The 15,001-nt window shown below is 46.4% G+C and overlaps 1 protein-coding gene across 10 annotated transcripts in view; it reads left to right on the forward strand.

Annotated features, from left to right (window-relative positions):
- Ptprn2 (protein tyrosine phosphatase, receptor type N2) overlaps nt 1-15,001 on the forward strand; it is a 744,317-nt gene that overhangs the window by 296,129 nt on the left and 433,187 nt on the right. For all 10 annotated transcript variants that reach the window (XM_087552435.1, XM_087552436.1, XM_087552437.1 and 7 more), the window contains 1 exon segment: nt 8,878-9,226. In XM_087552435.1, the coding sequence (XP_087408561.1) occupies nt 8,878-9,226 (349 nt within the window).

A 15,001-nucleotide genomic window follows, 5' to 3' on the forward strand; every position in this document is an offset into this window, starting at 1 on the left:
AGCTGCTGTTCTGTTGTTTCTAAGAAACCCCCCAAGGCTAAAGATGAACAGAGTCCTAAGGATTTGGGGCTCTACAAATCGGAACAACAGGTAAACCTCCAGAGTAGGGAAAGGAGCACTATGGGGACTTCTGGGAGCATCTGTTATAAGTAGAGGCTTGTCAAGAGCTAGCTGTGTTGGGGTTGGGGATTTAGCTCAGTGGTAGAGCACTTGCCTAGCAAGCGCAAGGCCCTGGGTTTGGTCCCCAGCTCCGAAAAAAAAAGAAAAGAAAAAAAAAAGAGCTAGCTGTGCAAGATGAGAGGACCTGCTCAGGGGACCAGAGAAACCCAACCAGAATCACATCCTCTGTGAGCATAATGCAGGCACTCAGACCAGGGCACCTTAGAGAAGATGTGAGAAAGATGGGGGTGGATGGGATGGGAGGTCTGAACTACTTAGACTGGCAATGTGAAGCTGATTGACACTGCGTATTTGGAGACTGGATGAAGTTTAGAAGTCTGGCCACACGTTTTGATAGGGTGGAGGACCTGGAACTACAAAATGACTTGAAAAGTTGAACGCACATCTCCCTAGGTTCCAACCACTCCATCTCTTCTTATGATGAATTAAAGCATATGTCCATTCCAAAAATTTGCCCAGGAGTTTCTGTGGTAATCTTAATAGTAGAGAGCAGAACTACAGCTAACAGAAATGTCTGCCAACATGTGAGCAGGCAAATGGGACAGACCATTAACCGTTGGTAAGTATTAAGGCACGCAGCAACAAGCAGCACAGACAAGTCTTTAAATGATGGACGGGAGACAAGAAGCAGTGGGTAACAGAAGCAGTGGTTGCATGGTTGCATGGGGATGTGTAGGGGAAAGGGGAGAGCATTTCTGCATAGGCAGAGAGCCTCTATGACCCCATTGTTCAGGACATGGTTTTATGGGACAATGCCTGTGTGGAAGCAAATGTATGCACACATGGTATGTTGGTAGTTCATTGGTAAAGATGAAAGAAGGAACCCAGGGCAAAACGTGTAAACAATTTGGAACAGATACTTTATCTAGCAAAAAAAGTATACAAAGGGTCAGTGAGTTCCATGTACAAAAGGCATCAAGAGTGTTCGGTGTTGGGGTTGCAGAGATGGATCCATGGTGAAGAGCACTTGTTGCTCCCACAGAGCACCCAGGTTCAGCCCCCAGTACCCACATGGTAGCTCACAACTATCCATCGATTCAGTTCCAGGGGGTCCAATGCTATCTTTTGGCCTCTAAGGGAAATAGAAATGCATATGCACACACATGCATGCAGGCACTCACACACACACATAAAATAAGAATAAACAAATCCTTAAAACACTGTTCAGTGTCACTCACTGAGGAAATGCAGTGATGTTGAAGAACCACCACTTCAGATACACTAGCCTGGCTAAGACAGAGGCAAGGCGTCACGTGCTGAGCAGTTATTGGGGGGATGATGATGCATGGATATGATCAAGATATATTGTATAAATATGTGAAAGTTTAAAGGAGAACTGAAAATGTAAAAATTAGGATGTCAACTCTGCTGGGGATGTGCAGTAAGAAACATTCATATTCATGACAGTAACAACTGTTACAACCATGACTTGGTTGTTTCTCCTGGTAGGATTGTTCATTCTAAGACCAACAACTCTACTGTGCATGTCCACAAGATCAAGACTCATATTCTAAGATGGGCAAGTACCTGTGATCCCAGAACTTGGGAATTGGAGATAGGAAAATCAGAAGTTTAAGATCATTCTCAGCTACATAGCAAGCCAGTTGCAGATCAAGACCTTGTGTTCTGTGTGTGTGTGTGTGTGTGTGTGTGTGTGTGTGTGTGTGTCTGTGTGTCTGTGTGTGTGTGTGCGTGTCTCGTGTGTATATGTGTGTATGTGTCTTTGTGTGTGCCTGTGTGTGGATGTGTATGTGTGGATGTGTCTGTGTCTGTCTCTCTGTGTGTATATGTGTATGTATAAGCAAAGACTGGTGCCTCATGGCAGATTCACAGATGTTGCCTAGCCAGAAATAACATGCATGTCTACTACTTTGCAGCCAGCCATGTCTGAAGAGGTGCCTCGTGGGAGGCAGTGTTTGGGGATGCATCTTCTGTCTTTGTTGTCAGCGCAGAGCTGAGAATGGACAGCACCTTGCATGCGTGTCATAATGTTCACTTGATTTTTTATTTTTTAAACCTGTTACTGCTCTCATTAGTGTTTCTCTGACTATTGATTGGCAGGAAGCCAGGCTCTGTGGAGCTGTCCGCAAGCTAGTTCATGTCCTTATACTCTAAGTGAGCTGTTTGTTGACCTAAGTGCTGTGGTCACAGTTTTAGGGAGCTCTCCACTGGCTTAGTGTTATCCTAACACTCAGGGAGCTATCCCCGAATATCAGTACTGCTTTTCCACATTCAGGGAGCTGTCTTAGGCTAAAGACTATCTTCAGCCCACACAGTGGTGTCTAAAACACTCAGGAATCTGGAGCCCACAGTTCCTGCATGTCATGTTTTACTTCCTCTTGTCTACCAGTCATCTACCTTCCACCAGGCAGGTCTCTGCACAGGCATCCCTGGTATAGGAGGTCAGGAGGGCTCATGGGACAATAAACCTACCCACACAGTTCCTGTGTGCAGCCAGTGAGCCAGAGCCTGTGCTGTGACAGCCACCAGGAGCTTCTGAGGACTTACACTCAGGCCTCCTCCTCTCTTTCTGCTCGCTAGTGAGCAGTTGAATGCTTCTCCCTGATGCCAGGTATAGCTGACCTGCAGGAAGAAGCAGCTAGCTGTAAATGCATAATCCATCTAAGGCAAAGACGCCCACCTTTAGATGGGAGTGGCCATGCCATTTTCAGAGTTGTATGGCCACAGGCTAAAAATATCACTTTCAAACAGTTACTTACTAATAGAGCTGAATTCACAGCCCTGGAATTCTTGTCAGACCTGATCTTGATTTTTGTTTAACCCCTAAACCAAAGTTACCAAACTTCATTTTTGAACCTAGCTGGTCCCTCTTTTCATACCAGTCTATCAGAGAAAGAATGCCTTTTCTATTTGTAGTAAGGCCCTGCGGCCCCAGCTCTGCCACTCCACACTGTGAGTGTCTCATCTGCTTGTCTGTGGGGTGAGGTGATTGTGTCTCATCCAGAGATGGAGTAGGAGTAGGTAGAGTGAGATGGGCAGCCCAGCGAAGCGAGGCAGCGGGAAAGCCAGGGTTCTTTGTGGTTTTTCTCCTACTGTCTGTGATGTGGCTGTCAAGCGAACTGTGTGGGGGCTTCCCAGACTTTGTTCTTATCCTGGTAGGAGGCTGAGGAGGAGAAGGCAAACTATGAGGTAGACATAGCAGAATGGATGGGATATCAGGGTGCAGGATGTAGCATTCTTGCATGGAGCATGCAAGGAGCAGCCACGTCTGTGTCGTGCATCTTTTGTTTTGGAAGGCTTCTGAACCCACTGATTCAATCATCTGCAGAGGCCCAGGTCAGCATCCACCTACACAGTCCCACTTAACTTTCTGTGAGATTACGTGACCCTTGGTTTACCATCTACAACTTCATGCGTTAGTGGAATGCAAGCACTGTGAGCGCTGGTTTCTCCTAGTAGGATTCTGTTATCTTTGCAACAAAGTACAACCACACGCAGGAGACTTCGTCCCTTTCCTGAAGGCGGGAGTACTACATCCCTGTGAATTCATGCAGGTAGGAAGAGCTACACACAGTAGGTGCTACAAAGCCGAAGCACTACTGGAAATGGACACCACTGGAAGTTGAGACATAGATCAAGAAACACAGAGAGCCAAGTATAGAGAGACAGGGAGAGAAGAGAGATAGATCTAGGTGGAGAGAGACATAGAAACACAAAGGTGGAGAGAGAGATACACCAAGATACAGAGACTGAGACATGCACAGAGAGGTAGAGAGAGATACACACAGGGACAGACGTGAAGCAGACAAGTGGAGAAAGATAGGCAGACAGACATAGAGATTTATGACAAACTGAGAAAAGAAAAACACCGGTCTCCACAGTTCCCATGGCTAAATGGCCTTCTAACAGTGATCAGGGCTGGATGGCTGGTACCTCCTTTCACTCCCTTGGCAACCAGAGATCCAGTGATCCAGTGTGTCATGCTACGAGGTCATCGCATTAGGAAGCCTTGGACATGACCCCTCCCCCACTGTTATATCAGGCCAGAGGCTGCATCTTGATCAACGTGACTGTCAACACTGCCTTTGGGCACGCCGGAGAAGATGTGTGTTATGTGGTCAATGGTGTCTTGATTTGACTTTCCTGGTTTGTTGTGGATCCTTGGCATAAGAGAATATCTGATGAGCTGAGTGGTCAGTGTGATGATGACAGGTTTTATCTATATAGAGTGTCCTGTGGGACTCCCAGGACCTCTGGGCCTTGCTGTCAATCTGAACAATAGCTATACAATCAGGAATTGGGTACGGGCTCTGAGAGAGGCACCCTGTTCTAAGAAGGAGGCTTGACCTTGCCTCTAACACTGTAACCTGAAAATCTAATAGCAAGGGGAGCTACTGTCTCGACAACATGGGAAGATGGGTAAATGAGGCAGGCTTCAGCCATGACCAGCCACACTGAATGCAATCACTTCAATTCAGAGAGTTTTGCTTTTCTGAACCTCTCTGTAGTGTGATATTAATTAGCTATCAGTTTCTATGACCTAGCTTGTTTGTTAATTGTCAAGCTGTTGAAAGGGCCATGTTAGAGTTATTCTTTCCACTAGAAAGTCACCAGAAGGTCAACACACAGTGGCAAGAGCAATGCTGGTGGTGATGATGTTGCTGATGGTAGGGATGCTGATGCCATACAAGATGATGTTCACAGATGAGAGGCTGAGGATGGTGATGGGGTGCTGCTGCCACTGGTGAGGATGCTGCCCTGATGAGGATGCCCAGATAGTGGCATCACCACATTCCTCCTTAGAGTCTGCTAAGCTAGGCAGTCTACTGTTCATTTCCTTAATCTTTAAATCCACTTTCACAGAAAGGGAGATGGTGGTTTTCTTCTTCAGGTTTTCCAGGTGTAAAAGTACAGCTCGAAATCAGAGCTGTGGAGTTAATGCACACAGTTCTGTTGGCGGAAGCACTCACCTTCACGGTGGGCCCTCTTTCCTGTTAATTCCTCACTGTGGTGCACTCTGCCCTTCCCTGCAGTGAGAGTTGGGTAAGGTGTGTGCCTACAGGAAAGACTCTCCTGCTGAACCTCAGAGAATCCTCAGAGAATCAGCTGCATCATGCCTCCCAGTGGTCCTCACCCAGCACCCCAACTGGACCATCCATATGATTGGAAACTTCTCGCATCACAAGTGCCTACCTTGATTTGGAAATGAACCAGCCAGCCCTCTTGATTCTATTTTGTTAATCTCTAGGTGTCTTGTGTACTACTCGATATTACTTCTGGGAACATCTTGTTATCGATAGGTTGAAACTCAAAACATCTTCTAGGAAGAAGAGGCGGTGGAAACATCTGCAATTTTAAACTCCGAATGAACGAGAAGGTAGAAGGAAGAGAACAGTGGCAGTTTTCCTCCACGGCATCCTTGAGTGTCTGATGACAAGAAAGGATGGACCCAGGGCTGAGACTGCCCTACCTGTCCACTTATATGTGACTGATGCTCAATCATTCTGAACCTTATGTCAGGGTGGGTTTAGAATAGACCCCCTCCTCTGAGTCACCAAAGTAAAGTCCCCTTCTGGTATTGACGCCCATCTTTAGGGTCATAGTTGCCCCCTTTGAGGGCAACAGAGTGCCAAAACCATGGGACCAGGGAGTGGGATACTGGGAACCAACATTTTCTGTGATTTTTCTCAGAGTCTCTTATTTGTGCTGTGTGTTGGAATGCTCTTCCCTTCTCTTCCTCTTAATCTGAGTCAGAGTGTAAACACTGAAAGCAGATCGTCCGTCCCAGCCTGCTGCACAGATGTTGGACTGAGCCTGGTGTCTCTCTGCCTGGAGCTGTCCAATGTGGGGTGCTAATTAGAGATCCTCTGAGTGGAGCCGTCAGGCTGCATCAGAGAGAGGAGAGAAAGCCTGCTGCAGGCACATTAATGAGCATTCGGATGTGGGCCCAGCCTCCAGTGCAGTGACCTGACCCGGTGTGCAGACAGAGAGGAGCAGCAGAGCCTGCAGCTGACTCCTTCACCTGATTTGTGGGGAATGGCCGGAGGGCTGCTCTTTTGGCGGCATTCTCCCTCGAAAGCCCCTCCTCTTCTGACCTTTTATTTTCTAAAAGAAGAACAGCTGATTTCAGCTTGTCTTGCACAAAAAAATAAAACAACAACAAAAACAAAAAAACAAAAACCCCAAACCATTTAGATAATAGGATTATGTTATTTTGGAAACAATAACAACAGCAGAAAAAGAATCGAAGAGGTAATGTTGGAACTCCTTTGTCAGAAAAAGTAACTTTCAAAAGGTGCAGTGTTCAAGTTCCTTCATGGGAGCTACATATAACTGGACACATATCAAACATTTCCCAACTTTCGGCTTCCTGTAGGACTGGAAAGAAAGCTTGGCTACCCTACCCCTATTCCTGAGCATCATGACCTGAATTCAGATGCCCAGCACCCAAGTGAAAGCCAGGCATGATGACACACTCCAAAGAAGAGCAGGAAGAGGCAGGGCCACCCTTGAGGATTTTTGGGCCAGCTAGCCTGGATATATTAGTGAGGCCCATGTTCAGTGAGAGTTTTTGTCTCCAAGTACCAATCCAGAGAGTAATTGAAGGTACATTATGCTAATTTCTGGTCTTCATATGCAGATGCACACATGTATATGCCCAGAAACATGTTCTCTCCCTTCCCCCTCTCTCTCCTCTCTGTGTATGTGTGTGTGTCTATCTGTCTCTATCTCTATCTCTCCCTCCTCTCTCTCTCTCTCTCTTGCTCTAACTCACTCTTGCTTGGGCATTACTACATGCAAGAGTCTAAGCTACTTACATTAATGGCACTTATGGCTGCGAGCCTCACCCAGAGTTGTTCCCCTTAACTTAGATCATGTGCTCCAAGCATAAAAGCAAAAGATACCAATCAATGCAGTTTGAAAATATATGTGTGGGTGAGACCCTTGGACCTTCCCCACCATCAAGGCATCTCTCAATAGGCTTCCAGAACAACGTTCTTTGTTTTGATGATCTCAAAATTGGAATGTACTGTGTACATCCATGGAATGTTGATGAGGTCCCTTGTCAGAGTAGAATCATGAGATGCCTAACATTTCATACCATGGTGATGTAATGGACCCTCATCCTTCTAGTGGCAGAAAGCATAGAGAAGACATATTCTCCTGGGAACCCCTGATTCAAGGAGTCATGTCAAGTTGAGAACAAACTAGTGAATAACTGCAGTCTGTCCTAATGTGCTCCAGCAACATTGCTGTGTGGGACATCAGCACAGAAAGAGTAGGATTTAGATTCACTTCAGTGAATAGCCAGATGAGGGGAAACAAGGGGCTTCAGACAAGGCCCTTGGAACCTCTGTTGCATGAGGATGTGTGTTTACAAGAAAGCTATGCTCCCGAGTCACAGAGAACACCCAGACAAGCAGAAGATTCTGATATTTTTCCAGAAAAGATGTACAAATGGCCACTGAACAATAAGCTTTCTCAACATCAGTAGCCACCAGAGGGAAGCAAACAAAACAACAACAAAACATGATGATACAGTACTTCCCAGCCACAAGCATGGCTGATATAAGTACTATAGGGATGATAAATGACAGTGTTAAAGAGACTTCCAGTATCATTCTTTGGTAGTGTTACAACAGAACATAGTATCTTTTGCAGTGTTAAATATAGTGATAATATGATAATATGACCTGTATTGGCTGGGTTTGTGTGTCTACTTGCACAAGTTGAAGTTATCACAGAGAAAGGAGCTTCAGATGAGGAAATGCCTCTATGAGACCCCAGCTCTAGGGCATTTTCTCAACTGTGATCAAGGGAGGAGGACCCAGCCCATTGTGAGTGGTGCTGTCCCTGGGATTGTGGTCTTGGTTTCCAGGGGAAGCAAGCCAGTAAAAAACATCCCTCCATGGCCTCTGCATTAGCTCCTGATTCCTGACCTACTTGAATTCCAGTCTTGACTTCCTTTGGTGATGAACAGCAATGTGGAAGTGTGAGCTGAATAAACCCTTCCCTCCCCAACTTGCTTCTTGATCATGATGTTTGTGCAGGAACCCTGACTAAGCATGACCTCCAATATGACCCAATGAATTCATCGCTTAGACTTATACACAAGAGAACCAATATATGTCCGTCTTCCAGACTTGGCAGTGTACAGCTCTCTAACAGCTTTATTCTAAGTATCACAAAGTGGAAGTCTTTGAATATGGAAGTCTGGATGCCCATCATGTTATCTATGAATAAGCAGAATATGGTAACCATACACAGATGGGATTCACTCAGCCCAAAACAGGAAGGGGGACCTTGGCACATGCCATGAAGTAGGCCAGATGCAAATGGAGACATCATAGCATGGAGGTTCCATTTACAGAAATGTCTACAGAGGTACAAGCCCTCAGGTGCATAAAATAAAACTGGTTGCCTGGGTGATGAACGGGAACCTGAACAGTGTTCTGAAGATGGGATGTTATGGGATTATTTAGTGGTAATGTTTGCACATCTGTGAATACACTAAAGACCACAGGATTGTGTGATTCCATGGCCTGCTGCATCTCTAGAAAGTGCTACTTAAAAACCATCACTACGGTAACTAAGTGTGGGGCTCGGCTAATCAACACAGCTCATGTGTCAGAGAATCTTTTCACCATTGGGGCATTTGTATGGAGCCCAGGCCTCCTGAGCATGGATGGTTGTTGGTTAAGACCTAACCTTACTTCATCTCTCTTTTCCCTCTAGGGTGAGGACTCGTCCCCTGAGAACATCCTGACCTATGTGGCCCACACATCTGCACTGACCTATCCTCCTGCAACCCGGGTCAAGTATCCCGATAACCTTCTGCGACCCCTTAGCCGGCTCCAGCCAGATGAGCTCAGCCCCAAGGTAGACAGCGACATAGACAAACAGAAGCTGATTGCAGCACTGGGTGCCTACACTGCTCAGAGGCCTCCTGGAGAAAATGACCCAGAGCCACGGTATCTTGTGCATAGTCCCATGCGAGCACCAAGGCCCTTCGCAGCACCTGCTTTGTCTCAGAGATGGCCTCTACCTCCTGGAGACTCCAAAGACTCCCTGAGTATGGGTGATGGTGAGTGTTTTGGTGGCCTTCTCTCACACTATTGATGGTTTCTTCCTGGAGGGTATTTCCATCCCATGCCTCTTGTAGACATAAGTGTGACAAAGAGATCTCATGTGGGTTCAGGCTTTCTCATTGCAGAGAGGAATCCTGCCATGGGGACAGGGGAAGAGGCAAGTGCTCTGGGTGTAGATAACTGGCTTAGCTCTTACCCTTTACAGCTGAACCCTGGACTCAGTCATTTGTCATATGTTTTGCAGCACAGACTAGGAATGCTGTCAGATGTCCCATGCTGTGTCACTCCAGGTGGCCGGATTCATGGCTAACACCCAGACATGGTTAAGTAGTTACTCCTCAGAGGCATCCAGTCTACAGTTAGTACCACCCACAATGCCATGGTGTATAGTGCAGACCTCAGTGTAGCCCTTATAGGCACTGTGGTTTTCAGTTTCATGGTAAGAGTGGTGGTGAACTTGTGTGGCTGTTATAGGGCACACCTTTAGGGGGATGGCAGCTATAGGTGCTTGCTTCCTCCTGCTCCTTTACAGCTTATAGAATGTCCTGGTCCTTTCACTTTCTAACAACCTTTCTCTGAGACCATCTCAGACATATTATGCTGTGCTGCTATCTATAGAGACAGGTGGAGTCTACAGCTAAGCAGAGAGCACCCTGAGGAGTCAGCTGAGGACTGCTGCGGCAGCTCTTGTCAGCTGTGAGCAAAGCTCAGTTTTCATTGACAATCCTAGTTCTCGCTGCTGCTTTCCAGACAGGCAGCCCCATTCGCACATTTTCCTTGCCTATCCAAAGGCTGTTAACATTTTCAGGAATGCAGTTACCACATGGCCATTAAGAAGATTTCCTTCTCCTTGCTGATTTAGGGACAGCATGCATGGACCAGGTGGTGTGCCTGCTAGAGAAGCATGCACGCAGAGATCCTGTGTAACACTCTGTGTTTGCTAAGAAGACTGTAGCCAACAGCTGGGCTTTTCTTAAAGTATTGCGCTTCTGCTGGTGTTCCTGTCATTTTAAAGCAGCAGCACTCTGAGGGAGCCCTTATCTTGAGCACGTGGTCTCCTGCACCTTCCCAGCTCCTGGACTCTCTTAACTGGCCTCACTTGCCCGCATAGCCCTGCACAGCTTCTTGTCTTGCATATAGATGGTGAACTTGGTCCTTGACTATCACTTCAGCAAGTCTGCTTAGGGCAGATGGTCATGCATTCTCTGTGTCCCCTGTTGTTTCTCCTCTATGGTTAGATAGAGTCCTCTGCTTCTCTCTGACTCCCCTTTCTCTATTTCCTTTCCTATCTTCCACAACCTTGAAAATAAAAATCCTATTTGGACTCGGCCATAGTGATTGGAACTAAGAAGGGAGACACTACTTTTCTACCAATGGACAAAAATCTAACTGAACAGTGGGATACTTGTGAATAGATTGCCCCACCTATATTCTCCATGGTCCTGTGGTCCTGCTGCTTGCCCAGTGTGCAAGCTACTTTCCCGAGCTGCTGTACATATGGTCTTCTTAACCTCACTGCTTGCTTTTAAAAGCACAGCATATAAAAGGCTACACACACACACACACACACACACACACACACACACACACACACACAGACACACAGACACACACTAGAACTGGGTGGGGAACCCTGTGCTGTGTTGCAGGGAACCAGTGCATGTCTTGAAGCTTCAGCACATGGCCCGCGTCTCCATGCTTGTACACCCCGGCCTTCCCACATGACTTTGAACTGAACTCAGTCACTGTTACTGTACCTGCCCAGGCTCCAGTAGGGTATAGAGAGATAAGGACCAAAGTGTAGTCCCAACCACAGTGACACAACTGCACACGAGCATTCATGGAGACAGAGTCACAGAGTATCTTTTCAGGGTTCACCTTTTCCAACTGCATCATGGCTCTCACAACAGGGCCTGTGCAGGCCTTTGAGCTTCTGGAAACATCTAGGCTTCTCCTCATTCTCATCTGCAGCTTTTTTTCTCAGCAGCCAGGTCAGTTTTCTGAAGGAGTTTATAATATTATGAGTTTTTTGCTGAATGTATCCCAGTGATGTCTAACTCATTTCTGCAGGTGGGTTGGATCACCTATGACTTATGGTAGGCTCTGGCTTTATATAACATTCATATGCAGCTCAGGGACTGAAAGGTTTCTCAGTCCTTTGGTTTTCTGATCCCATCCTAGAAAAACCACTCCAAGCCAATTCTCTCCTTAAAATATTCAAGTAGATATGTCATGAATGTCCTCACACCCCCGTAGTGGCCCATGGGCTCAGCAAAGGCAGGGCACCATGCTCTCCATTTGTGTCCTGGGACTAGCTTGGACAGTTGCGTTGTTTGCTGGGTTAATGAGTGGACACATCTGAAAATCATTTCAAGTATTGCTCAATTAAGCTTCAAAAGCTGTGTTGTCATCAACTTTACTTTCCTGGAGAGAAAAACTTACCTCAGAGGTTAATGGTACCCAGGCAAACATTTGGATCATTTTGGGGAAAGCTGGATTCACCAAGAACCAGTAGCCTAAATACCAACCAGTTTTCTGCTTTGGTTAATAGCCCCTGGACTTTGGTCATTAAAGCAGAGTTTTAATTCCTTTTATCCATGGAATCATCATACCATGGGGCAGACAATGCCCCAGTTAGACACCCTACACCACCAACTGAAACCTCTAATGCCAGGAAGGGGTCTTGGTAAAAGAGTGTTGGTCATGTGCCTAAACCACTGCAAAAATAGCAAGTATATACATTTGCATAACAGATACACGAGAGTCATTCTACTTCCCCCAAGAGATGTGGGAGGTCCCCACTCTTTGTGGGACTTATGAGGCTCTTCCCCAAGTTCTGCCACTAGGTAGTAGCTGTCCACATGACTTGTCCCTTTACTCTTACACTTGGACTAGCTCTCCCCAGTCCCTGGATGGAAACTTAGGTGGCAGAAAGTTCCGTATCCACATTTTGTTGTTGCTCTTTTACATTATTTTAAACTGCGGGGCAAGCAAGATGGCTCATTGTGTAAGAGTTCTTACCGCACACACATGAAGACCCGAAGTCAGATACCAGCATCCATTGAAAACCAGGGAATGGCCAGGATGTTCCTGTAAAACTAGCACTGTGAGAGCAGATAGGAGAATGACTAGAGCCAAGTGGCTAACTCCAGGTTTGGTGAGAAACTGTCTTAAGACAGCAAGACAGAAAGGGACAGAGCAAGTCCCCTGAGAGCCCCCTCTAGTCTCCACACATGCATTCGCACAGAGCAGTTTGGCTTCTATTCTCCCATTCTTTACCAAGGCTACATATGTAATACTTTCCTTATTTCCCTCATAACCACAAGGAATGAGAGGTGGACTACTTGAATGGAGAGTCCTATAAAACACACCCTAAAAGCATGGGCACCTGTCCCAGCATGCATCTAGGCCACTTCTCATACACCTATCTCTGAGAAATGAACAACTCTTAACTACAATATACCCCTCAAACTGGAGAGAGGACGTTTTTCCATTGTCAGGTTGTTAGCAGTCGATTCAGACAATACACTGTTGTAGAAACCCAGATGAAGAGAGAATAAAGTAATAACTGAATTTTTCTGAATCTTTTGAAAATAAGCAACATTTAAACATTCAAATGAACTTCAGCCATCAAATGGACTATGTCTCCTCCACACAAACGAGGCACCCTCAGTTCTTCAGGATGATGGGGGTGTTAGAACTGATGATGACAGTGGCAGAGGTGGTGATGTGGATGGTGGTCACAATGATGCTGGTGGCCATGATAGAGATGTCGGTGGTGATAACAAAATGATAATCAAGTAGCGTGATGTCATAGTGAAGAGAGTGATGATGGTGGGAGGTTAAATGGTGATGGTGCTAATGATGATGGCGAAGGTGGTTAGGATGGACGCAAGATCAGTGGGGTCCATGGTGAGGATGATGATGGTAGAGTGGTAGTGATGCTGGTAAAGGTAGTCATGGTGATAGTAATGGTGAGGATGGTGGATGTGGGGTAGTGAAGATAAGGCTGACAGTAAGGATGATGATGATGATGGTGGTGGTGAAGGTGGTGGTGGTTATGATGCCAGTGATGGTAACAGTAAGATGTTGAGGATGCTGATGATGAGAAATGGCAAAGGTGGAATGAGGGTGAATATAGAAAGCAAGATAAGTGTGGGTGTGACTAAACCACGCTTCTCATATGCTACTATATACTACACAGCAAGCACTATTATGTGTGATTCACATCTTGCCCACTGAAGCAGGTTTGCAGTGAGCCGTCTGCATGCTATCACTTGCTCACTAAAGCATGTAACGTTTTGTTTGGGAAACCCTACAAAGACATATAATTTTAGCAGGTCAGGCCCGCGCAGCTGTGCATACAGAGTCACTGTGAGGTGCTCTCCTATCCCGGGACTACATATTTGATGTTCTGACATTTCATGTAATTGCTCTGCCAGAGCCCACACAAAGCATTGGAAGGTACTTAAAATGTCATTATGAGCTGGCAAGAGCTCGGAGATGCGTAGTTCACTGGACAGAACAGAAGCAGGCCTACTTTGATGGCATTTGACTGTGCTGAGCTGTACTTCATCTTCCAGCAGGGCAGCTGAGCTTTTAGAGAAGCATTTTTTTTCAGTGCCACCCTTAAGGGGTTGACAGTGAAGCCTCCGTGATACTTGGTGTAGGCAGAAGATGCCTGGTGTGTGCTTCATTGCTGTTATGTGGAGATGGCTTCTGTTTTAGGTTACTGACTCCCTATTTGCTGGCCAGCAACCTAGAACCTCCCATGGTGTCCCTCAAGTGCTCCCAAAGCTATATTTCCCATATGCGCACATGGGGAGATTCTTTCTTAAATGAGAAGGAGCACTTGTAGAAGCTACACTTTATTTCATCTGGAAGATGGAGATGTCTGTTTCATAGTTACGCCACAGCTGTGGGCATGACTGTTGGTCATTTCTCCCTTTGTGTGACCTTCGTCTTCAGAGTACAGGACCGTGGATGGCAGGGTGCTCATTCCATACTGCTGCCACATTTCCTTCCTCTTTCGATGAGATGAGAAAGAACTGAATGGGGACCGTTGGCGAGCGTGCTTCTGAAAGGTTGTATGTCAGCGGAAGGTGAGAAAAGCCCCTTCTGGACGACCATGCTGAGTGTTGGCCACATGGAAGAGAACCTCCCTGATTCTTTGCATTCGGCTTTCTCAAAGCCTCACTTGGGTAAAAACCACTGAGAGGCTTCAGGAAGTTGGATGGATATCCTAAATCCCAGGGGCATGCATGACAGAGCTGGGCTTGATCTGGGTCTGGCGACTCCAGAACAAGTTGCTTTTCCACGTGTTGATGCTTGTCTGGAAGGGTGAATTCCATTGCTTGTGAATGTTTGCTTAGTGTGCTCTGCACAACTAACTTGACTGTAAGTAGCAGGGACTCCTGACACTGTTTCTAGCAGAACTAATGCAAGACAACCTCTCCTGAAGGGTGCTTGGGCTGCTGTGAACTCTCCATGCTAGACCCGATCCTTCCACATTTCCCACAGCTTAACCACCAACAATTTAGGTCCCCACTTTTCTGTCCCATCTCACATCCAGTCTGGCAGGAGATGCCCTGCTTGCCATCAACAGATTTTTTTTTTTTTTGCCTTTCTTCTCCTCTCCTTACCAGTGCTGTACCCACCTTCCCTACCACTGACCTGGAGATCATCTCCTTGCCTTGACCTTGTTTCTATGCTGCAGAACTAGAGAGTACCTTCTGGTGATAATGGGACTTACAGAGGCATGGAAAGGTCCT

The sequence above is a fragment of the Rattus norvegicus genome, chromosome 6, assembly GCF_021556685.1.
Source record: "Rattus norvegicus strain SHRSP/BbbUtx chromosome 6, alternate assembly SHRSP_T2T, whole genome shotgun sequence".
In the NCBI taxonomy this organism is placed as follows: domain Eukaryota; kingdom Metazoa; phylum Chordata; class Mammalia; order Rodentia; family Muridae; genus Rattus; species Rattus norvegicus.